At 37.5% G+C, this 25,632-nt stretch overlaps 1 protein-coding gene across 4 annotated transcripts in view; it reads left to right on the forward strand.

Moving 5' to 3' along the window:
• Positions 1-25,632, forward strand: part of LOC150080786 (pre-mRNA splicing factor cwf19l2) — a 315,168-nt gene that overhangs the window by 82,983 nt on the left and 206,553 nt on the right. For all 4 annotated transcript variants that reach the window (XM_090381845.1, XM_090381844.1, XM_090381843.1 and 1 more), the window contains exons 7-8: positions 15,411-15,733; positions 22,780-22,854. In XM_090381845.1, coding sequence (XP_090237971.1) covers positions 15,411-15,733; positions 22,780-22,854 — 398 coding nt within the window. The remainder of the gene's footprint in view (positions 1-15,410; positions 15,734-22,779; positions 22,855-25,632) is intronic.

Below are 25,632 nucleotides of genomic sequence, written 5' to 3' on the forward strand. Positions count from 1 at the left end.
TGGATTTTGCTATGTAGCCATGGATAATATTCTTCCAATTTTCACATATCATTTAATTGGTAATAACGTGTAAATTTGTGCTGTATATCTTTATTTTTATAATCTATGGATAATATTCGAATTTTCGCTATTAGAATCGCTACTCATTAGAATCAAAATTCAAATTGGAAACATGATCACTATAACTGGTGCTTACTCTATTTGCTTAAAAAGAGAGTACAGTGGATTCCAGTTATTTGGGCCACTGGTTAATCGGGGCAGCCATTTATTTGGGGCAAATCTTAAAAAACAGAAACCAATCGATAAAATAGCCAGGGTTTATTTCGCTTAATTGGGACACCATGCAGTTTAATCGGAGCAAGAGACCGCAGCACTGGAGATTACCGTACGATTGTCTCCGGTGGAAAAGCCTAATAAACAGTCACCTGTTTATTAGGCTTTTCTGTTAGTGAAATCTATCATAAATGGAGAGTAAACTCGATCTTACTGAATTTGTGATAATACCGACAGCTGGAATTCTGTGGGTTATTATGGTGAAATGAGTTTACACTTCCATGAAATCTTCAATTATATAAAAAAATTAATTTTCAGATCTTCTCTTCATTCCTATTTTTAAAGCTTTGTAACTCGTTACTCCGTTCTCACTTGTCTCACTTGCGCGTATCGTGTTACTTGCAATTTGTGTGTGCCGTGTTCTTTGTTATTGATTACTTATCTTTTTACTGTTTTAAATTTTAACCCCCGCCCACAAATGTCAGTGAACAGAAATGTCAACTAGTTCGTATGTACATATTACAGTACGTATTAATTATTCCGATTATCACGTATATTCTTTCGATTTTCACGTATTTTTTAATTGGTAAGGTAATAAAGGATAAATTTGTGCTTAATATATCTTTACTTTTATAGCCTGTGGATAATATTCCTCATATTTTCTCTAATTAGAATCGCTGTTTAATAGAATTAAAATGCAATTCACAAACATGATCATAATGACCGGCGCTTACTACACATCATATAGTGAACAGTACTTTACTATGGTGAGTTCGTCATAACGTGGTTTGATTGTACAGTGAATCAATTGTAAAGGGGAGGAGTACATTGTATTTTTAATTATTTACATGAAACTTCGGATAATTGGGGCAGCCGCTTAATTGGGCCAAAATGCACTAGTCCCGATGTGTCCCAAATAACCGGAATGAACTGTACTATATATTTAGCTTTACTGTTATGAATACATCTGACTTCATTTTGATTGTTGCAAAACATAGTTTGATATTAAGGTTGGTCTGCTAATTAAATCATACTATTGGATTCAAATTTCCATCTGTAGGAAATCATATTATTTAAGAACGTTTAACTTAGTTCCATTGTCATTTAAAATCATATTAAACATTCTAAGTAAGCAAATATATTTAGATTTAGCTTTGATCCTCCTACTTTCCTTCATTGGTATTAATTTAACTGATGTCATTAATCTGACTAATCCTTTTGACATTCAACAACTTTTGGCTGAGTCATAGCTACTTGAAATAATTACATATATTCAGACAATGCTGTTCATAAAGCTCTCTCTCTCTCTCTCTCCCCCCCCTCCCTCCCCCCTTCTGTTTCACCATGTGATAGACTTAAACTACACATTCCCTACAGTTAGGCTAGTGTGCATGTAATGATAACGTTATATTATAACAATGGGATTGTGGAAGTTTGCATGATTAAATCAAGCAGGCAATGTACACTTGAGTAATCACTGAATTATGCCTTACACCATGTTGGGCATAATTCAGTGGCCACTGTTCACATTGATAATAGCCTCCATTTGCCTAAGCATTGACTCCACTAGTTTATAGAGATCTGTAGCCATGCTGCCTGCAAGGCTTTTCACACTGTCAGAATAGATGACAGTTGCAGTCCATACACATCACTCCTTGTTCCAAAACATCCCACAGGCATTCAGTTGGATTGAAGGAATGCAAATTTGAAGATGGACAATATTTTCCAAGATGATAATATGCCTCGTCATCGGGCCAGCACTGTGCACAAGTGATTCGAGGAACACAGTGAAGATATCACCCATTGATTGGACTCCAAATTTGCCTGCCACTTGCCTGGATAGTGGGCACCATGCATAATGGGTTCATGGACTTGTGTTGCCTGTGCCACACATGAAAGCATCCATTGACATGTTGCGCTAAATATTTGGACTCATCCAACTAGCACACTCATTTCCAGTCCTCCAGAGTCCAACCAGCATGTTGTAGATGCTACAGTATTCGCTGACAACGATGATCAGAAGTGAGAAAAGGGTGTCTCTTGTGTTGTGCTATGGAACCCCATACATCTGACTGTGCAGTGCATTGTCATTTGCGATATTGTTCGTGCATTCCCCATATTGTATTTTGATGTCAGCTGTCGCACAGTGACCTGACATTGAGGCCATACAACATGCTGGATCCTTTACTTACCGTGATCATTTACAGTTCTGTCAGCAGGAAGTGGTGTGACACCATTCTTTGTACACCTTAACCACAGTGGGCTGTGAGTAACAGAAAGACATCGCCACATACGATATGGAAGCACCCAATGAATGAGCTCCCGCAATCACGCCCCCTTGAAACTCCATGATATCTTTATTATGTTCCCCATAACTACTACTACTTTATTGCTTTGACTTGCATGACCAGATGCAAATTACCACTGCTTTAGCATATGAAGCTGTTCAGATTTTTATACTGCTAATTAAATAAATTTGATGAATTTGAGGTATTGCTCAAAGCATCAAAGGCAGATATTGTTTGGATATCAGAGACGTGGTGTCACACAGATATAAGGAATGCAGAACTGGAATTTGGAGAGTACAATGTGTACAGACAGGACAGGAAGGGAGGAGGGGTTATGCTATTAGTTAAGAAACACAGAATCCAAGGAAGTGAAGCCAGTCGACATCGCGGACAGTGCAGTGTCGAGTCAAAACAGTGAAAGTCAGTTTGGTGTGACATAAGCATTGGTAGATCAAAATTGAGAGTAGGAGTGTGCTATATGATTAAGGACTCTGATGAGTATAATAAGAAACTGTACAGGGAAATAGAGTGGGCCAGTAAATGAGAGTAAATCAATTATAATGGGGATTTTAATTTCCCAGATATTGACTGGAATTTGTGGATTGGTCACTCGCACACTAGCAAGGCTTTTGTGGATTTATTGGATGATTGTTTTCTACATCAGCAGGTTCAGGAGGCAACTAGAGGGAGTAATACTCTTGATTTGATTATCAGTAGTGATACTTCATGCATTAAGAATCTGCAGAAAAAGAAACCACTAGGTGGCAGTGATCACAGTGTGCTGAAATGGGATTTACACAAAGAGGTAACTACCATCAGGGGGTAATGGAAAGGGTTTTTGCTTTCATAAAGGCGACTACAATAGTCTGAGACAGTATTTAAATTCTATACAGTGGGACCAACTGATGATGTTACCAACAGCAAATTCAAAATGGGAAGCATTCAAAGAACTTATCTTGCAAGCTACTAGGCTTTACATACCAACTAAGAAATATTGTTCAAGGTTTAGGTTTAAATGGATATCAGATGAACTAATGAGACATATGGCAGAGAAGAAAAATGCATGGGATACATATAAATTAACATGTGACACAGAAGCCTATGATAGATATAAGTTGATCTGTAACCAAAAGGAGGTTAGGCAGGCAAAGGAAGATTACGAGAAATCTTTGGCAAAGGATCCAAAGAAAAACAGTAAAGAGTTCTTTACTTATGTAAACTCTAGAAGAAAGAGGATGAATCAGATTGGTCCCCTTGATATCGATGGTTCAACTGTTGATGATCCTGCTCAGGTAGCTAAGAAACTAAATGAATATTTTGCATCTACATTCGCACGTGAGGAGTTATTCAGGGAGGGGAATGCCAGAGGTGTATTCAACTCTGGCAGTAAGCTAGAGAATCTTGTAATAACTCAGAGTAAAGTGGAGGAAAAAGTGTTGAAGATAAACACAAGAAAGGCACCTGGGGTGGATGGGATCTATCCAGTTATATTAAAGGAGGCAGCAAAGGAAGTAAGTAAACCCTTAGCCATAATTATGAGAGCTTCCTTGGATTCAGGGGAGGTACCCATAGACTGAAGATGTGCAATGTGACCCCAATTCACAAAGGAGGATCAAAGGCTGACACAAGTAATTATAGACCTGTGAGTTTAACTTCTGTTCCAGGAAAATTAATGGAGGCACTGGTTAAAGAAGCACTATAGTATGATCTAGACGAGACTTCAGTTATAGTTCGGACACAGCATGGTTTTGTTAAGGGAAAGTCTTGCCTGACCAATTTGATTGGATACTATGATGCAGTGACAAAAGAACTGGATGCAGGGAATAACTTTGATATTATATATTTGGATCTTAGAAAGGCTTTTGATACTGTTGCACATGGAAGACTGCTGCACAAATTGGAGCAGTGTGGCATTGGGGGCAAATTGCTGCTATGGATAAAGGGGTGGTTGAGGGGGAGAAGACAGAGAGTGGTAATCAACGGACACTGTTCATCATGGACTAATGTTGTTATTGGAGTCCCTCAGGGTTCAATGTTGGGTCCATTATTGTTTTCTGTATTTAAAAATAATATTGATGATGGTATATCAAGCTTAATGTCCATGTTTGCAGACGGTTGGCACGGTTGTTAAGGATACTACTGATGCTATGCTGCTGCAACAGAATCTGGAAAGGTTGAGCAGATGGGCTGAGAGGTAACAAATGAAGTTTAACATTGACAAATGTAAAGTACTACATATGGGAAACAGCAACCCCAGAGCAACGTATAAACTCTGTGGTACTACACTGACAGTGGTAGAGAATGAAAGGGACTTGGGGATGGTTGTGCAGGCAGATATGAATTTCTCTGAGCTGTGCAGACGGGCTGCAAGAGTAGCTCATGGTGTCTTGTCAATGATATACAGGAATTTTTCTAGCAGGGATAAGGAGGTGATTATTTTCTTGTATATGGCAATGGTCAGGCCACACCTTGAGTACTGTATACAGGTCTGGAGGTCTCATTTCAAGAAGGATGTAGAGCTGCTGGAACGAGGACAGCAAATATGAATGGAACAAAGGGTTGCTCTTACGACGAAAGGCTTAAGTTTTGCAAATTACAGTGTCTGGAGACTAGGCACCGATGAGGTGATCTGATAGTGGTGTATAAAGTGTTGAATGGTTTGAGCATGCTCAATGCTGTTGGGATTCTTCCTCTTGCTCAGAATAATCACCTGAGAGGGCATAAATTCAAATTGAGGAAAGACAGATGTAGGATAGATGTGCGGAAATTTGCCTTTAGTCAGCGGGTAGTTGGTTGGTGGACAGACTTCCACCCGTTGTTGTGGAAGTTGATAGCCTGAATACACTTAAGACTCAGTTGGTTTTTTTTTTTTTTTTTTTTTTTGATTTGGTAGTTGTTGGCGCATCGGCTTCTGTGGCCATATTGCACCTCCCAAGGTTTTTGCAGTACTTTGATCCAAGCCCGAGGCGGGAATCGAACCCGCGACCTTTGGGTTGCCGGGCAGGTACTTTACCCACTCGGCTAGCCCGGTCGGCCGACTCAGTTGGTCAGGTATTTCCAATGAAAGGATGGGTGAAGTGGAAGTGTTTTTTTTTTTTTTTTTTTGCTGATGCTGCATAAGCTTGCTTTCTTGCATCATGTGCCTCTGCTAATGCTAATTATGTGATGTAGTCCATTATGGATGGATTGGTTAGATTTCAATGATTACTTAGTGCAGGTATAATTTATCTTATAATGCTTATATGTGTGTTCCCCCCACCCTTCTTTAATCTTTCTAAATTTCTCCTTTCTTATCTTTCCACTCTCCTTTTTCTTTATTTCATTTAGGTTAGAATCCTGCAGAATGAACATCGCAACCTGCCATCTTTACATATACTTAAGTTTAAAATTCACAATTTTATATTTTACTTTATCCTCTTATTAAGCTGCTTAGCACTTAAATATTTTCAATATCTCATTTCTGTACATTTAAAGCCACCCACGCTGTTAATCACATAAGTGCCATTACTACTCTCATTTATACCACTTTATACCATATATATATATATATATATATATATTTTTTTTTTTTTTAAGTATAAAATATTGTAGGTGAACGTGTTAAAGAGCTACCCTGGGAGGGATATATGTTGTGAAAGGAGGAGGAGGGGGGGAATGAACCGGAAAATAAAACAATAAGAATTTCAAAAATAGAAAAGAATTGCAAAAATTGAAAAAAAATACCAAAAACTTTTTTTGAAAAAGCGACCAAGGTGAAAATAACATTGCAGTGTCTTTCATAATTTTTGTGTCATCATCAGAGGTCATCCACCGAAATCATGAAAAAGACAGCAATGCGCTTACTTCTGTTTCCGACATGTTCTGTATGCATAGGTTCACGTGTGAAATAGCCACGTGGTATTTTACAAATTTAGATTTTAAAATTTTACAAATTTTGAATTTAAATTTGGAATGCGCAAAAAATTATGTTGCATACAGATCATGGATGCCCTTAAAGAAGTAAGTGAAGCGCTATGAAAATGAAAAACGTAAAGCCAGAAGTAAGGAAAATCGGTATAGACAGGGACTTAGCGTTACTAACAGAACTGACCAAAAGACTGAGTTAGCGGGTTATATACTGGTGACCCGCTAACTCAGTCTTTTGGTCAGTTCTGCTAGTAACGGTAAGTCCCTGTCTATACCGATTTTCCTTACTTTTGGCTTTTTCATTTTCATAGCGTTTCACTTACTTCTGTAAGGGCATCCATGATCTGTATGCAACACTTTTATTAGCACATTAACTTAATTTTTTGCGCATTCCAAATTTAAATTCAAAATTTGTAAAATTTTTAAATCTAAATTTGTAAAATACCACGTGGCTATTTCACACGTGAACCTATGCATACAGAACATGTCGGAAACAGAAGTAAGCGCATTGCTGTCTTTTTCATGATTTCGGTGGATGACCTCTGATGATGACACAAAAATTATGAAAGACACTGCAATGTTATTTTCACCTTGGTCGCTTTTTCAAAAAAAGTTTTTGGTATTTTTTTCAATTTTTGCAATTCTTATTGTTTTATTTTCCGGTTCATTTCCCCCCCCCCCCCTTCTTTCACAACATATATCGCTCCCAGGGTATACGACATATTCATTAGTTTTAATTCTATACATAAAGCTCTTTAACACATTCTACCCACAATATTTTTTACTTAAAATATTTTTATATATACATATACACATTATGGCTGTAGGGTACGTTTTGCTATAGCAGTGTCCCTGATCCATAAGTTATGTTACTGTAATTCAGACTTATCTAATTTCAAACAATTCCCCCCCCCTCATATCATATAGCTTCTCTATATCATTATTCTTGATTATACACACACACACACCTGATAAGAAATTCCCGCATAAGAAGTTTTCCCCTGTACTAGGTTTGGTTTCTTAAGTCCCAGTTTCACCTCTATATATTGTAATGTATTATTTTCCTGCATAAGAAGTTTCCCAGTAAAAATTTTCCCGCATAAAAAGTTCTTAATAAGGAATACATAGTACATTATTATAATGATATTTTCCCACTTAATACGTTTTTAAATATAGAAATTATTTATTCTTATATTTAAAAATATTAAACAATATAAACATTTTGGTAATCGAACAAGTTAGTGCCAAGCATCATTTTAGTTCATAGTAAATCACTGAAGTAGGTCATTTGACATATCTCATTTCGTGAATGCCTTCACAGCGAGTTACCCTGATATTGCACTACTTCCAGTAAGCAATGCTTCGTCGATCAACTGGTGAAGTGTTGCCTATTCCAGAATCCAGTGTCGAAGTGTTGCTTATTCTAGGTAGTTCGATATCAGGACAACTCATTGTGAAGGGATTCACAACATGGGCATGGCAGCATGGTGCAAAGTGGTGCACCAGCTTTGGATTTCAAAGTAATACACAATTTTTAATATTTTCATTAATTTATTAAAACATTAAAACAATACAAATTTGTTCTTTCAAATACAAGTACTTTCTCCCACCGATCACAAAACTTTAGTTCGGCTGTACACACAAATCAGCCAAACTTGACTTAATTAAAATATTGCATGTAATTCAAAAAAATTATTGAACAAAGAATTTATTCCCACATGCGCAATCCCAATTATACTGTGACTAAAGTAACACAGATTTGTGCACCCTGGGTGGCGTGTGCCCACATCTTAACGCCATTGGGCCAAATCTATGCTGTGGCCCTTTACAGCAGGCCGGGCGAGGACATCGCACCCATCACCAGGTACTTGCAGGCCTTGACCGACATGCTCCCTGATCAAAGGATCATAATTGGGGCAGATGTAAACTGCCGCTCACCAGCCTGGCACAGTCTGACCCCAGACAGGAGAGGTACCAGAAATGGACAGATTTTAGAGGACTTTCTCTCGAACTCCCGGTTCACTATCCTGAACAGACCACACCAGATGCCTACATTTTGTAATACCCTGTGGGAGGCGACTATTGATGTCACATTGTCCACGAGAAACCTTGCAGGTTACGTTGATGATTGGATCGTCAGAGACTCGTGGACAACTTCCGACCACAGGGTGATTACCTGCCAAATCAGAAGATCATTAAACAGGCTACTGATACCTAAACAAACACTAAATCGCTTCGCCATCCGCTGGGCAAACTGGGAAAGGTTCAGAGAGGTTTTAATGCCCGCTGCAGCCCTACACCTGGAAACAACAAACCAGAATGGGGATCCAGACGAGAATCAAAAGAGGGTAACGCAAATAATACTTGCGGCGAGTGAAGCATCAATGAAGAGGAGAAATCCCAAACCGGGAGCAGTCCCGTGGTGGACTCACGAGATCCAGCAACTCAGAAGGGAGACCATGAGAAGAAGAAAACTCTTTCAACGGGCAAGACGCACATGGCCTGCTGCTGAGGTCCAGATACTAAAGGAGCACTATAGAGAAGCAAGAAACAGATATACGGATGCGATAAACAAGAGCAAACAAAGAGCCTGGGAAAACTTGGCAGGCATAACAGAAAATAATGAGCCATGGGGGGTAGTCTATAGGATAATCACAAACAAACTCCCCAGGGGGGGAAGTTATTTCTACCACATTGACACCACAGGGGAGCCAAACCACCACATGGCAACAGTCAATCACAAATATTCTGGGCACTATTTTCCCGGAGACTGCCATGCCTACTTCACCTGAACAGCATAGAATATGCCAAGAAAATGACATATACACCACTGACTCCCGTGAACCACCGTTCACGCTAGATGACATCAAATCCGCGGCAAATCACGTAAGAAATAATAAGTGCCCAGGCCTCGATTATCTCGAACCGGAAATTGTCAAAAAAGTAACGGATCTGACCCCCGAACTCCTTCTAAATCTGTTTAACAACTGTTTGCATCAAGGCATCTTCCCAAGAAACTGGAAGACTGCGGGACTGAAGCTGATCCCAAAAACACCCACGAAGCCTCCACAACAGCCAACCACTTACAGACCGATAGCTTTGCTACCAGTGATCAGCAAACTATTTGAGAGAATGCTATATGCCCGAATTGACACACATTACAAGAGTGCTGAACTGCACATGTCTACCCAGTTCGGCTTTAAGCCTGAGTCTTCGACAGTAGAGGCACTTAGACATCTGCTGCACGGTGTGGCCAGTTGCAACAGTAAATACTACCTAATCATCTCCATAGATTTTGCCGGGGCTTTCGACACCATTTGGTGGCCAAGTGTCCTGGCAAGGCTAAGGCGGGCCAACCTTCCCTGCAATTTGTATCTCACTATCAAGTCTTACCTTACCGGCAGGAGTATTAGTGTCGTGGCACCCTATGGTAGGGTAAACCGCCGTGTCTGCAGGGGTTGCCCCCAGGGTTCTGTCCTGGGGCCGCTGTTGTGGAACATTGTCTTGGATGAGTTCCTGGCCATGGACCTTGGTGACGTCCAAACCCAAGCTTTTGCCGACGACTTAATCTTGAAAATTGCTGCCGACAATAGAACCCAGTTGGAGGTAAAAGCAAACCATGCCATCAGGATACTACAGGACTGGACCATCTTACACTGCCTAAAAATCCTCAATCTTACTGAAAGGCTCCCTTGACCTGCACAGGCCACCTCAAATAAAGGTGAACAACACCACAGTGAAACTCCAAAGCCAGCTTAAGTACCTGGGGGTGATATTAGATTGTAATCTTTCCTTCAAGCAGCATCTCACACATTTAAGAACAAAGATAAGGAAGTACTCTGCACTGTTAGCACGTGTGGTTCGTCGTGACTGGGGACTTAAACGTCGCGTGCTCTCCTTATATTATAAAACGACATTCCTACCAGCTATAACATACGCCTCTGCGGTTTGGTATCACAAGGCATCAACCGCCGTAAATAGACGCATAATCGACTCAATCCATAGAACTATCCTGTTAACCATTACCAGAGCCTGTAGCACCACTAGCACTGTTGCCCTACAGGTCTTGGCCGGAGCCCTTCCCCTTGACCTGGACATCATACGTACTGGAATAGCCTATTATATAACCAAAGGAATGCCTTGCACCCACCAAGACTACACAGTGGATAACAATGCAACCCACAAGGCTGAAAAGAACAGGCTGCAGAAATACCTAAAAGAAACCTGGCAATACCGCTGGACAAACACAACAAAAGGGAACATCACCAAAAAGTTCATCCCGGACGTAGACAGAGTATACCCCATTCTTCCAACCTGGCTGCAACCCGGACTTTACACGACCTACCTCCTTACGGGTCATGGGGCTTTCAATGCAAAGCTTACAGCATTGGGAATAGTGGAGGATCCGCGTTGTACTTGCGGGGAACAAGAAAGCTGGGTGCACATTATGTTTGAGTGTGTCCAATACGAAGACCTTAAATGCAGACTAATAACTAGAGTTCACTATCTACCGAGGGATCTTGAGTCACATCTACTAGATACACAAGAGGAATATTTAGCCTTAACTGATTTTGCCCAGGGATTATTTAGCAGGCGCCAAACACTAGCCGCCATATACAGAAGACCTTAACGGAATGAGACAAAACAAAACTGCAAATAGCAGCGAGACGACACAGAGGAACCGACTATACAGACCTTGGACTGACTACAAAATGCACTAGGAAAAGACAAGTGACAATAGATTGTCGAACTACAAGAGTCATGATTACCGCCAATAGAAGCGAAAAAACACCTTTAAATAGTCGTGACATCAGAACAAAGGGACACTGCCCCAAGACCTTGCAGCATAGACCCACTACATAATGACAAAAGGTAGTGTAAGGACTAGCAAACATCACGGAAGGGATAAAACCCCATAATGACAGCCAGTAGACTTGATTATGACCCCAAGATAATGACCAGAAAATAAGCCCCAGACCACATGCAGTCTGGAAGGATGACATCCAGATTTAACCCCCTATTAGTGTCCCACCTAGATGAGACTCAACGGCCAGTTTTTTAGGGCCTGCAAACTGATGGAGACGACATACGGTGGCACTCTCCCGCCGGAACAGCCTATTGGCGACCCAAATCCGCACTCTCTTGAGCGGATCTTTCTTTCCAAACTCCTGGGGAGGAGAGGCTTGCCTCTCCTTGCCTCCCCAATTTTTTCACTCTGGTGGGGCACGGGCATGCCTCACTACCTGTAGGGGCCATCTACTCTGTCGGCCCCTTATTTCCAATTTCTTCTCCCCAGTCTTCATCCTCCCCCCAAACTTTTGTCTTGCACAGCGTTTAGCCCTACATGTCAAAATCAAAAGAGAACATCAAAATTCTTGCCCGAACCTATTTGGTTTTTAAAACTCACTCTCACCGCACAGCCCCACGTCGCGCACTATTAATACTAACTTGTAAAGTATCACTAATATCAACCTCGATTTTTTTTTTTTTTTCCTTGGTCCTAGCCACTAAAATCCCAGGAAAGTAAGTGGCAAGACCAGCCAGAGTACAAATATTGGTAACACCCGGCCGGCCTCCCTGTGGCAGGTATTGGTAACGTCGGGTCTCACTAGGGGCCCGGCGGCTAACAGGCCGGACGAACAATGGGCACAACAAACTACACAGTACATATCCCACACACTTTTAAATCTCTGGCTTGTCCGATACAGAGAACATACGCGGAGATGGGAGAAATCCCAGGTGCCGTCAGACCCCGAACATACCTAATACCTAATACCTAATACACCACCTTGGCCTCAGCAGAGGCCTGGAGGCTAAATGGCCAGAAGAACAACGGTACACAACACAACACTACTCATGTACAATATTCATACACTTTTAAATCTCTGGCCTTTACAGCATACTGTATCACACGACAATGTAAACTACGCGGAGATGGGGGAAACCCCTGGTGCCGTTTGACCCCAAACACACTTTACACTTTACTATACACCACCTTGCAGAATATCCTGCTAGTGCCCATGATTCACAATATCAGATATCACAAAAACGATACCTTGTTCGATTTGTGAATTTTCAGTAGTCTGAGGATTTCGCCGCTAAAACCTTTTCAGTATAAACATTTTAATATACTGGAAGTGACATATTGCAATTGTTTTCATTGATATCCATAATTGAATAGCATTGACCACATGAAGCATTTGCTGTTAAGTTCTCATTTTTCTGAAACAGAAATAATTACTTAGTGAATTGTTGCTCTGTCTTATTTAATTATAACTTTTTCAGGTATGTTGAAACTCCAAAGGAGCTCACTTCCAACTTGGTAATTATTATTATTATTATAAATTTATTTCTCTGTTGAGGAGACACCCCTGGAGCAGCCAATGGCTAGAAGGGTGTGAGTTACCTTCTAAGGTGTGAGTATTTGGTAATGAGTTTAATGAACACAATATTAAGCAATTAGAAATCCTCAGATTAAAAATGTTTCCCATAGGCAGAGTAAAATGTTTATAAATTCTGAAATAGTACTTAAAAATCATTTTTAACTTATGTATGTGTATTTTTTGATTTCTATTTGTGTAGTTAATATTTCATACTCTTAGGTCATTTTCCCTTCTAAGAAGTTCTAAACCTCCAGTCCCTCGGAAAACTTCTTATCCGAGTTCTACTGTATATATTATTGTATGTGGTGGCCATGTTATTGTACATGGTGATCAGTGGTGGTTATGGATCTCGTTGTGGAGGCATTTTCACCATGAGTTGCCTTGGTATTGCACTATCCTAATTAAAACACTTTATATTGTATTGCTGTTTTATTTAAAGTTTTATTTTATTTTATCAAGATGTGTTTTTATTTAACACATTTCACCCCTTGATCATCCTTTCTGAATTGAGGGTACATTTGTACATCTCCGATCCATAAGGACCTCCCCCTGAATCCAGATATGCTGTCATTGTCATGGTTAAAGGCTTGCTTACCTTTTTTGCAGCCTCCTTTTTTATGTTTAGGTTCAACAATTTCTCCTCCACTTAATTACCTTATTAGCTAAGATGCGTTAAGGGCTTATGCCTCAGGCTGCAAGAGAATTAGGGGTTCGAGCCCGTCACCACCAAATACGGAGTATGCGGAAAGGTCAAGGAATGACCACCGCATATCCCGGAGCAATATGGCCTTAGTTGCTAATGCTCCTAAAAACCAAATAACAATAAATAACAAACAAGCAAGAGAATTAGACTATGTACAAGTTAGTGCAAATGCATCATATTAGTACACAGCTAAACTCTAAATTAGCAAATTTTTTGCAAAGGCGGCATCATTTAAGTTTTATCTCATATTGTGAATACCTTCACAATGATATTGCACTACTTCGAATAAGTAACGCTTCACCAAAGGAGAAGACTGTTGTTACTTATTCTCAGCGGATAACTTAAACGATGCCGCCTTTGCAAAAAATTTGCTAATTTAGAGTTTAGCTGTGTACTTATATGATGCATTTGCACTAACTTGTGCATAGTCTAATTCTCTTGCAGCTTGAGGCATAAGCCCTTAATGCATATTAGTCTTAATTCATCTTATACACTATCAGGTATGTCTCATTGTGGAGTTATACTTCATAACCGTTTTGCCATCATTACATCACTAGGGCCAAATGGCCCTGAAATGGTGCCGTCTGAGTGGTGGTGGTATCCGATGAGAATAAATAACAACAGTCTTCTTTGGTGAAGCATTACTTATTCGAAATATTGCAATATCATGGCAACTTGTTGTGAAATATTCACAATATGAGATATAACTTAAATGATGCCGTCTTTCCAAAAAATTTGCTAATTTAGAGTTTAGCTGTGTACTAATATGATGCATTTGCACTAACTTGTACGTTACCTTATTAGTTCAATTATCACAGTCATTCAGCTTCCCAGAATTTGAATCTTTTGGCATCCCTGTTCCTAAAATATTTCTTATATGTGAATATAGATGCAAAATATCTATTCAATTTGTCAGCAACCTGAGCAGGATCATCAATGGTTACACCATTCGTATCTAGTGAACCAATGTGATTCATCCCCTTCTATTGTTTGCATAAGTAAAGAAGTCTTTACTTATGTAAGCAATAAGAAGGAAGGGGATTTTTGCAAGAGATTTCTTGTAATGTGCATTAGTTTGCCTATCTCCTTTGTCACTCATTTCAAGACTAGTTTATATCTATTGTAGGCCTCTGTATCACCTGATAATTTATATATATCTCCCGTGTGATTTTCTTCTTTGCCACAAATTTTATCAGTTCAGCTGACATCCATTTAGGTCTAAGCCTTGAATACTGTATCTCATAATTGGTATTAAAAAAGCCTAGTAGCATCTATGGGTACTTCCCTGAATGCTTCTCATTTAGAATTTGCTTTTGGTAACATCACATCACTTAGTCCCACTGAATAGAATTAGAAAACTGTCTCAGACCACTGTAGTCACCTTTACAAAACCAAAAGCCCTTCCCTTCTCTTTGCCATTGACATAGTTACATCTTTATGTAACTCTCACGTCAGTACACTATGATTGCTGCCACCTAGTGATTATTTTATTTGCAGATTCTTAATGAATGAAGAACTGTGATCTAAGCACTGTAATCAGATCAAGAGTATTACTTTGTCTCGTTGCCTCTCTAATGTGCTGGTGTAGAAAACAGTGATCCAATAAATCCACAAAAATCTTACTATTGTGTGAGTGACCAACTCTCAAGTTACAGTCAGTATCTGGAAAGTTATCATCTGTTTGTCTGTATGGTTGTGCTGGTAGTAATAACACCTGCTTTCTCCACTCACTTAATTTACTGTGTGTGCGTGTGTATGTGTATATATAAATTGTATAAGTTGAGGTTAGATTTTTTTGAAAATTTTTCTCTCTTCCTTTTTTTTTATATTTTTGTATTTTTTTAAATTTTGCTTTAGCTAAGAATGATTCCGAAAAAGTAGCTGGTCACCAAAAGCAAATATCAGAGTTCTCTGATTCTTTGCTAACAGACAAAGAAATGAATGAATTGGGAGCTAAACTTTTGAAAGCTGAACTGCTTGGAAATGATGAACTAGCATCCAGACTTAAGTTAAAGTTGGAAGCTGCAAGAAAAGCTAAGGAAGGTTATGAACAAATGAAGGATCAACAGACAGGTCACAGAGAAGAAGTTTTGATATTAACTGCCATGGATAGCACAAAATTACGTAGTTCTCTGTCTGGATCAGGACAAGTGCCTTCTAAATGTGGAAAAAGACAGAAGGTAATTGTTACTAATAATATATTATAATTCTACTACTTTGTATGATGATGAATTCCTTTAATTATGGGAACTTCAGAGGTATTTAATAATGAATAGACTTGTGCATGATTTGTTAAAATTCTAAATATTCCTTTTTAAAATATGGTGGCTGCTATGGGGGCGGGGAGAATCAGAGACTAATTATTTGTTGATTGGCATTCATAGTGAGCAGATGTATTTTCAAGTTCAGGGAGAGCATAGTGATTGGAGAGGATTAGATTAGGATTAAAGGTTAGATAATTGCTTTTAAATAATTTATTTAATATATTGTCAAGTTTATTTTGATATGAGTTTTTTTTTCTTCCTGTAATATTTTGTAAATTTAATTTTTATACTATTATAAATATATATATATATATATATATTTAGTAAATTTAACAGTGGTTGTAACAAGGTCCACCTTGAATATTTCATCAGAGGGTATCATGACTCATACAGAAATAGCCGATGGCAATTTCTGGGTGAGTCATGATTTCATCCTTTGCAGAACCTGTGGCATGTATTCCAATGTTGATCTAGTGGATAATCTTAGCTCACTTGGTGCTTCTTTCCTTGTCACCATTGTATGGGGTGCCTCCGTAGCCAGGTGGGCAGGAGCAGCAGTGCATAGCACATGCTTCTTGATTAGACCGGGGTTCGTGCCCGTGACTACCAAATACGGAGGTTGCGGAAAGGTCAGGGAATGACCACTGCATATCCCCGGAGTAATATGGCCTTAGTTGCTAATGCTCCTAAAAACCAAATAACAAACCAACAAACCATTGTATGGAATGTACCGATCTAATATTTAAAATTTGGTGCATTGCTAAAACAATTTGAGTCACTGAAAAAAACGGGTGCTTGCCATTGAGAAAAATTCAAGTGGTAGCTCATCAAGGATTGAGGTCTCTAATAACCTACCAAGTGATGCACTCCTGATTCAGTCCCCAGACCAGAAAACCCAAGTGAAAACTGCTCTGGTTCAGAAGGAATTAGTTCTATTTGGAGACTCCATTGTTAAGGAAACGGGATATATTTTTTGTAATAAAGATAGGTGGACTAGAACCAAGTCTGCCAAGAGAGCAATTAATGATGTCACCAACAGACAGTCAGATTTTAAGGGGGGTAAAGAGAATATTATTATTTGTGTGGAAACTAATGATATTAAGCACATAAGATCTGAACGAATTTTTAGACAAATATAGGACCATGCTGAAGAAATTCTGCGAGTTAGGTCAGAATGTCTATGTGTCTGCAATTCTGCCCAGGCATGATAGGAGAGATTATACACTGAAAGTCATATGGATTAACTCAAGACTTAAAGACTCAGCAAGGCTTGGGGGGAAATTTTTATCAGCTTGGCCTGCACTTGTAGGTAGAAGGAATCTGTTTTGTAGGGATGGTATATACATTTAAACAAAGGTGGTGCAAGGGTCTTTGCCAGCATTATTGAGAATACCTTAAAGGCTCAGGGAAACTGCTAGTTTGGGGAGGGGCGAGGGTAATATAGATACACTTTATCTAATAATAGTGGTCAAAGTAATGCTTGCACATACCTCAAGAGTTCTTGTGTGTATCCCCACAAATGTTATCTTGTTTTATGGTTTTTATGCAGCAGTTTTCTGTCCCATAACACTCCTCCCCAAACCAAATTTGGATTCATTAGAAAATATTAATTTCCTGTTGCCCATTTGTTCATTTAGCATATTCCTTAGTCAAGGTTAGTCATTTTTTAAGCACATCAACGTTGTAAAAAGCTTCTTACGAGGTTGATGTGCTTTCGGACCACTCATCACAAGTCTTCGTCAGACAGTTCTGTCATTGGCATTTACCCCAGTATGTTTCTTCTGTATGGTATTTAAGTCTCTAGAACTTTCATGACAACCATGGAAGCATAGATGCTTCAGATTCTGTCCTGTGCTGTAGTACTTTTTCATTCCAGTCTGGTTTGAGAGTTTCTTTTGACTTCTCTGGTCTTATGTTTCTTTAAGTAACCTTGACGTGGTAGACTGTTACATCCAACTTTTGCAAATATATGCCAGCAAGAAAAGCTGGCATATATTTGCACATTAATGTATTGTTTAACTGAAACTAAAGCATCATCTCCTGGCTGCACGACTGTATGTATTCTATACAGTGAGACCAACTGATGATGTTACCAACAGCAAATTTTAAATGGGAATCATTCAAGGAAGTAATCTTGAAAGCTCCTAGGCTTTTTGTTCCAACTGAGAAATACTGTTCTAGGTTTAGGCCCAAATGGATGTCAGATGTTAAGGGGGGATAAAGAGAAGAAAAATGCTCCTGAGGTCTATATATTATAATAGATATGGTAGATATAAGCTGGTCTGTAATCAAGTCACAAAGGAAGTTAGGCAGGCAAAGGATGCAAAGAAAAACAGCAAAGATTTCTTTAGTTATACAAACTCTAAAAGGACAGGGATGAATCACATTGGTCCACTTGATATCAGTGTTTTGACTGTAGATGATCATTCTAAAGATAGCTGCCAAACTAAATGAGTATTTTGCATCTGCATTCACACATGAGCAGTTATTTAGGGAGGGGGAAGGCCAGACATTTATCAAACTAACAGAGAGTTAAATGATTTTGTAATAACTAAGAGCAAAGTGGAGGAGAAATTGTTGGAGTTAAATCTAAGAAAGGCACCTGGTGTGGATGTGATCTATCCAGCTATACTAAAGGAAGTGGCAAAGAAAGTAAGCAGACCCTTAGCCATAATTATGAGAGCATCTTTGGACTCGGGAAGTCCCCATGGACTGGGAATCTGCAAATGTATCTCCAATTCACAAAGGAGGATCAAAGGGTGACATGAGTAATTACAGACCTGTTAGTTTGACTTCTGTTCCAGGGAAAATAATGGAGTCACTGGTTAAAGAAGCATTGCAGGATCATCTAGACAAGACTGCAGTAATTATTCAGACACAGCATGGGTTTGTTAAGGGAAGTCTTGTGTGACCAATTTGATTGGATACTATAATGTAGTCACAAAAGGAACTGGAAGCAAAAAATAATTTTGATATCATATACTTGGATTTCAGGAAAGCTTTTGATATTTTTGCACATGGAAGACAACTGTACAAACTGCAGCAGTATGGCTTTAAGGGCAAATTTCTGCTATGTTATAAAGGCATGGTTGAGTGGGAGAAGACAGAGAGTGGTATCAATTGACTCTGCTCATCATGAACTAATGTTATTAGTGGTGTCCCCCAGGGCTCTGTGTTCGGCTCATTGTTGTTTTGTATGTTTACCAATGATATAGATGAAGTTATATCAAGTTTAATGTCGAAGTTTGCAGATGATACAAAGGTTGACAAGGTTGTTAATAACAGTAATGACAGTATGTTGTTGTAACAGGATCTGGAAACGTTTGGCAGAAGGGCTGAGAAGTGGCGAACTGAAGTTTAACATTGACAAATGCAAAGTACTGCATATGGGTAGCAGTAACCCCAGAGACATGTATTAACTGTGTGGTGTTACACTCAGGGGTAGTGGAGAATGAAAAGAGAGCTGGGGGTAATTGTGGAGTCAGATATGAAGTTTTCTTAGCAGTGCAGACAGGCTGCCAGAGCAGGCCATGTGGTATTGTCAATGATATACAATAATTTGCTAGCAGGGATAAGGAGGTGGTTATCCCCTTGTATAAGTAGTTTTTATTTAATTTATTTTTTATCAATAAAATTATATTCATTTTACATGAGTTTATAACAAGGAGTAATAGGAGCAATTATCTCAATCATTGTTATTGTGGCTGCCACTGTAGATGACCCTGCATACCCAAATATGACATCTCTCTCTCTCTCTCTCTCTCTCTCTCTCTCTTCTCTCTCTCTCTCTCTCTCTCTCTCTCTCTCTCTCTCTCTCCTCTCTCTCTCTCTCTCTCTCTCTCTCTGTAATGATATATTTGTCATGGCATATTGATCATGGTATTATAAATTCAGAAAAAAAAGTTACTCCTGTGAATCTATATTTTATTAGCATTAAAGGCATTTATACTAGTAGAATTGTCTAACTCTAATAGTAGCTCCCAGTGTCTAATATATATACAGTAGACACAATAATGTAAACATGAAAAATCAGTCAGTGTGGCATTGGACCACCTGTGCAACAAAGGTGAATACTGTTACAGACAGCATTACTGGAATCTGGCCCTATTTATCCACAAATAAAGTTTCCAATTCACATAGGTCGATAGTAATAGAAACCTACACATCATAGGCACTATTTCAGAAATTACCACAAATGTTCTGTGCAATTTATGTTATGTCTGGTTTTTGAAATGGCCATGACAGATGGATAAATTTAGCTTTGTAATCTTCAAACTATAGCTGTACACACAAGTTCTAGTCATCTGAAAAGTTAAAATCCCTAGTTATAAGACATTTTGGTTTACTACTTTGTACAATTGCTCATTATATTCATCACAGTCATTAGGCCTATAACACACTCTTACTCATTTTGATTTCTCTATGCTTATGTCATACCAAATTGGCTTCACATTGCAATGGCTACCCATATCAATTGGATGCTCAGCCTTAGATTTTATGGGCTTGTTAACTAAGAACATGAACCCCCCTTCCCTCCTGTCTTGATTGTACTCCCCGCATTTAAATTCTGCATCCACGTGATACCACATCTCCAATATCCCCACTGTGTCTTTGATAACATGACCAGTACTTCAGATTCATTAAATTTATTTACTGTGGTCCTAGAATTAGTGTACAAACAAGTATACATGCATCTTATTTTACTCTTAATGATTATAACACAGCTAATGTATTCCCTTCTTCCATGAAGATCCCCAGCAGGCCTTGAGATCTATGGCACCTTGCTTTTCAGGCCTCTGCATGTGCTAATAGAAGCAGTGTATATATGTTGAAACCTAAGTTATCTCCCTCTTGTAAATATGTGTACTTATACTATGCCAACTCAAGTCAAGTGCCATCCAAATTTTGTCAAGCCATCCAAATTTTGGATGGCTTGACAGATCTTTTTCAGAGGCCCAAATATAAAATTTCATGAAAATCAAACAATGTTAATTGTCCTTTTAATGTGTATGTTTTTCTAATTATGTTTTTATAAATCTAAATATGTTTTTTATAATTCTATGTACAGGGGGTGAACTTAAACAATAAACTGAATAGTAATAATAATTTTCTCGAATGCACAATTTTATATAATTTTCATACCATAATCGATCAGATATCACAAACAGCTCCAATTGTATTTTTCAGAAATTGTTCAAATTCTTTATAGGAGTTAGTCATGTTCAGTGTTCTTGTAAATTATTTCATGCTCGACTACTGTTGAAACTTGTGGAGGGTCTACAAAAGGTGGTTGAGCTGAAATATGATTTTGTTTCTTTTTGGATGATGCAATCGAAGCTGGTTGTTGCAGTATTCTCTGTCTAGCCAGTTCAGGAATCAATTGAAGATCCTCAGGTAATTCATTTGAACTCAAATCTTCTGGATCGAAATCTTCAGGAAGTTCATGAATATAATTTCGTGATGTTGACTGTCCAGCTTCTTGATGCGAAGTCAATATAGAAGTTGATGTTGATCAAAATCTTGAGAAGTAGATTTTATTAAACTCTGCATTTTTTTTGTTATCTGTGTTTTTGAACTTGTTCTTTTGTTGACATGGGAGGCTTCTTTGGTAGCTTTGAAGCTTTTATTCTTGTATAATTCTCTTGATTTCGCTCAGCTGTAGTTTTAGCCATCTTCAAAATATTCTTATAGGTTGTTAACTGAAATTAAATTTGGTATTTTTACAATTCAGTAATTAGCGAAATCCATTTGTATAATAGTATGACGTCATAACCAAAAGCTACTGCAAGATGTGATTGTTGTTTGTTGAAGTGATTGTTTTATTCTTAAATTCTTAAATCAAAACCGTTTAATTTTTTAAATGGTTTAATCAAACAGCTAAAACTGAAGTTATGAATGATGTAACGTTTTATGCTCACACCCATTACTTACTTATGATATTTAGAAGGTTGATATTGATCAAAATCTTGAGAAGCAGATTTCATTAAACTCTGCATTTTTTTTCATTCTTTGTTTATGAACCCTGTTCTTTTGTTGAAGAGGCTTCTTCTGTGGCTTTAAAAGCTTTTATTCTTGCAATATATTACTACCCGCTACTTACTCAACCAATCAACTTTAGTGACTGAGTTAGCGTCATTTAGGTAGTCATGTTATTTTCATCATTTCTGTCTCTTAGCATGAAGGATATAGCGTTTTATTCTGACACTTGCTACTTACTCCACCAAATCAACATTAGTGACTGAGTAAGAAGTGACGTCATTTGCATCATTTCCATAAGAAAATTTCATTATTGATTGGTTTTACTTCAGTCCAAAAAGATGGTAGCCATAGATGTTTTCACATCAAAAAAATAATAGATGTTGTTAAAAGTCCAAGTTTAAAATTTCATGAAAATCGATCTACTTGGAGCCGAATTATTACACATGGATGTGCAAACAAAGAAATAATAACTGTCAGATTTGTATTCATTTGATTTTAATGAAATTTGGAATGTCTGTACAAATCTTTCTAAAAGGCCCCAATATAAAATTTCACAAAAATCCATCCACTGGGAGTGGAATTATTACATGTGGATATATGGAAAAATAAATAATAATTGTTGAATATCTTATTGGTTTAATTTTAATGAAATTTTGGATGGCTTGACAGATCTTTTTCAGAGGCCCAAATATAAAATTTCATGAAAATTCATTCATCATTGAGTTATTAATTGCAGATGGATGGACAAACAGATGGACATGGTGAAGATAAAAGGAATATTATGCATATACTAATGCAACTAAAAAAAAATTGAATGCCATTGCTTTGATTTCTTTATTATAGTAGCATTTTTTCCCCTCTTTTAGATGTTAGAAAATTTTTTTTTCCTTAGATATGTCAGAATCTAACACTGCTATATAAAAAATTTTCTTCAAAATGCTTTCCAGTAAAGTACCAAACCTCTAATTTTATATCATTGATAGGTTCAGACTCATGATTCTAGTGGAAAGAGAGTTTGTTATTTTCCAGATGATGATAAATATTCTTTAAAACAGATGGTATGTACTTTGTATATTATTATTAAATATTGCAGTTACAATAATTTTTATATGACAATTGCAAAAGATACTCATTCTATATAATACTATGATTATTTATGATTCCAAATTGTCACAGGTGCATTACTATTGCATTCTGTTTTGTTGTCCAAAGAAAATCTAAGAAGAGATTAAGATTTTATGGTGTATAAAAATTATACACTGTAAAATCTTCAGCGCACTTGTAATTACAAGCAGCCACCATATAACATGGTACTTCTACAACACGGTTTTGCTTTAACATGATTGATAAATTGCAACAATCCATGCACAACACGGTACTTATATAATACAGTTTCACTCTAACAAGGTTTGAGAAATGCAGGAAATCTTGCATAACATGGTATTTTTCAGTCTTTTGTGCTGGGAAAACCCTGCTATTATGTTGGATATAATTTTCAACATTTCCATTCCTTTTTTGTAGGTAATTTCCTACAAAAAGGTATGATAAGCTATCTTATGTTTAAATAATATTCCTTTTTGTGAATCCCCGCTGTTGACCCGCTAGTCATTATCGCCTTTGTGATATTTCTGGAGGTCACTATCATAAAACAATAAAAACAATTTGCACTTTCCATTTTGTTGGAGTTTTCTGTTAGTGTAATGTAATTATTAAACGGGTAGTAAACTCGATCTTCTTGCATTTGCTGTAATACTGATAGCTGGAATTCTGCAGGTTATTATAGTGAAATGTGTTTGCCCTTCCATGAAATATTCAATCATATAAAAAACATAAATAAATTTTCAGAAACTCATTACTCCGGATCTCACTTGAACGTATATTGTGTTTGTTGCAACTTGTGCATGTCGTGTTCTTTGTTATTAATTGCTTATCATTTTTACTGTTTTAAATTTTACAACAAACAAAAAAATAACAAACAAAACAAATTTTTCCGTAAAAAATTGAGAAAAATAATAAATCGCACAGTTTTGGGCCAATATTATTCTTACCAAATCTGGAGCTAAACTAATCTGAAATTCACTCATGGTTTCCAAGAAAACCCAGTAGTCTCTGTGATATTTTTCTAAAGCACATTTTTTAAGATCACATAGAATTCTAGAGGTCACAACCATAAAACAATTTGCAGTCTTCAGTTTATTGGGCTTTTTGTTTGTACAATCTGTTATAAATGGGTAGTAAACTTGATCTTTCACTTATTATAATCAAAATTCAATTTTCGAACGTGATCACTTACCGTACTTCCATCAATAAAAAAAAAAAAAGAAGAAAGGTCAGCCTTTCAAATTATTCCGGATAGTCAACGTTCTACTGTATTTAGAAAACATATGAGATTACCTCGATTCAGCTTCGTAGGATGACTTCAGTGCTACACTCCAAATATAACTGACTAAAATCTAATTAACACATTTAAAATAATTTTAATGTATTCCTCACTCATAGTCCATGAATGATCCGACACCCCGGGATCACAGATGAAGGCCCCAATTCGACCCTGAAACATATGGAACCCCGGGTGACAGAAGACATGTCAAATACATTATAGCATAAGAATAAATTTCGATAATAAAATTTTTTAAGAAACCATGTGAATGAGATGAAACTAATTTAGGGACGGAAATCATTCATAAATTAGTTTCATCTCATTTTCAAGTTTTATAAAATTTTATTATCAAAATTTATTCTTATGCTATAATGTATTTGACATAATGTCTTCTGTCATTCGGGGTTCCATTGGGGGTTTGATATGTTTCGGGGTCGAGTTGGGCCTTCATCTGCAATCCTGGGGTGTCAGATCATTCATGGACTATGAATGAGGAATACATTAAAATTATTTTAAGTGTGTTAATTAGATTTTAGTCGGTTATATTTGGAGAGTGTTGCATTGAAGTCATCTTACGAAGCTGAATTGAGGTAATCTCTAATATATTTTATAAATACTGTAAGATATTAAACTAATTATAAGGAATTGTAGGAGATGTGGTTTCTTTTGTTGGCAATTCTTTACTTTATATTTAATTTTATTTTTCTTTATTATATCTGTTTATTATTAGTTATAATTTTTTATAACCCTTTTATCACAGCAGAATGGTGTGATATGTATTGGCACATTCACACCCAATCCCCTCACTAATGTCCTGTCACGCATGCTCGCTACGAAAGGGCATGTGATCCAAACCACAACTAAATATAAATTTTGAACCAAACCGCTTAAATTAATATTAAACTATTTTATAGTTTGCAAAAATATACCTATGCTATTCTAAGCGGCAGGTGGGGAATATTCATGTGTTGTTGTTGTGGCAAACCACAGGGTCCCCCCCCCCATTAGTTGCTATTGTACATCTTACGTTGTAGCTTATGCAAAACTGGCCATTTGTATGTAGTGTGTTGGGTGTGTAAATGTAAAGGATGTGTAACCTATCATCTTGCTGATCCATACCAGGGTAAAACCCCAGCATATGTAAATCTAAGCAGATGCCATTGCATAATATTTGGTGTGAACCCCCAGGGCTTTGCGAACCAAAATGTAAATGTAGTCTGCTGATATAAGACAATAGGCAGATCATCCCATTGTATAAGACAATGGGCAATGTATAAGGCCATATCTTGAATATTGCAGGTGACAGATCTATGTTCTGCCTGACTGAAAACCCTCCAAGGTCTTGAACCAGTTACATGAATAATTCTTGATTGTCCCAACCAGATTTCAGAATATATTTATTAGTATATTAAAAATATACAAATAAAATCGAAATTTCAATTAAACAAACAATAAA

Source organism: Mastigoproctus giganteus, chromosome 9 (genome assembly GCF_048544385.1).
Source record: "Mastigoproctus giganteus isolate SK-2022 chromosome 9, ASM4854438v1, whole genome shotgun sequence".
NCBI classification, from domain to species: Eukaryota; Metazoa; Arthropoda; class Arachnida; order Uropygi; family Thelyphonidae; genus Mastigoproctus; species Mastigoproctus giganteus.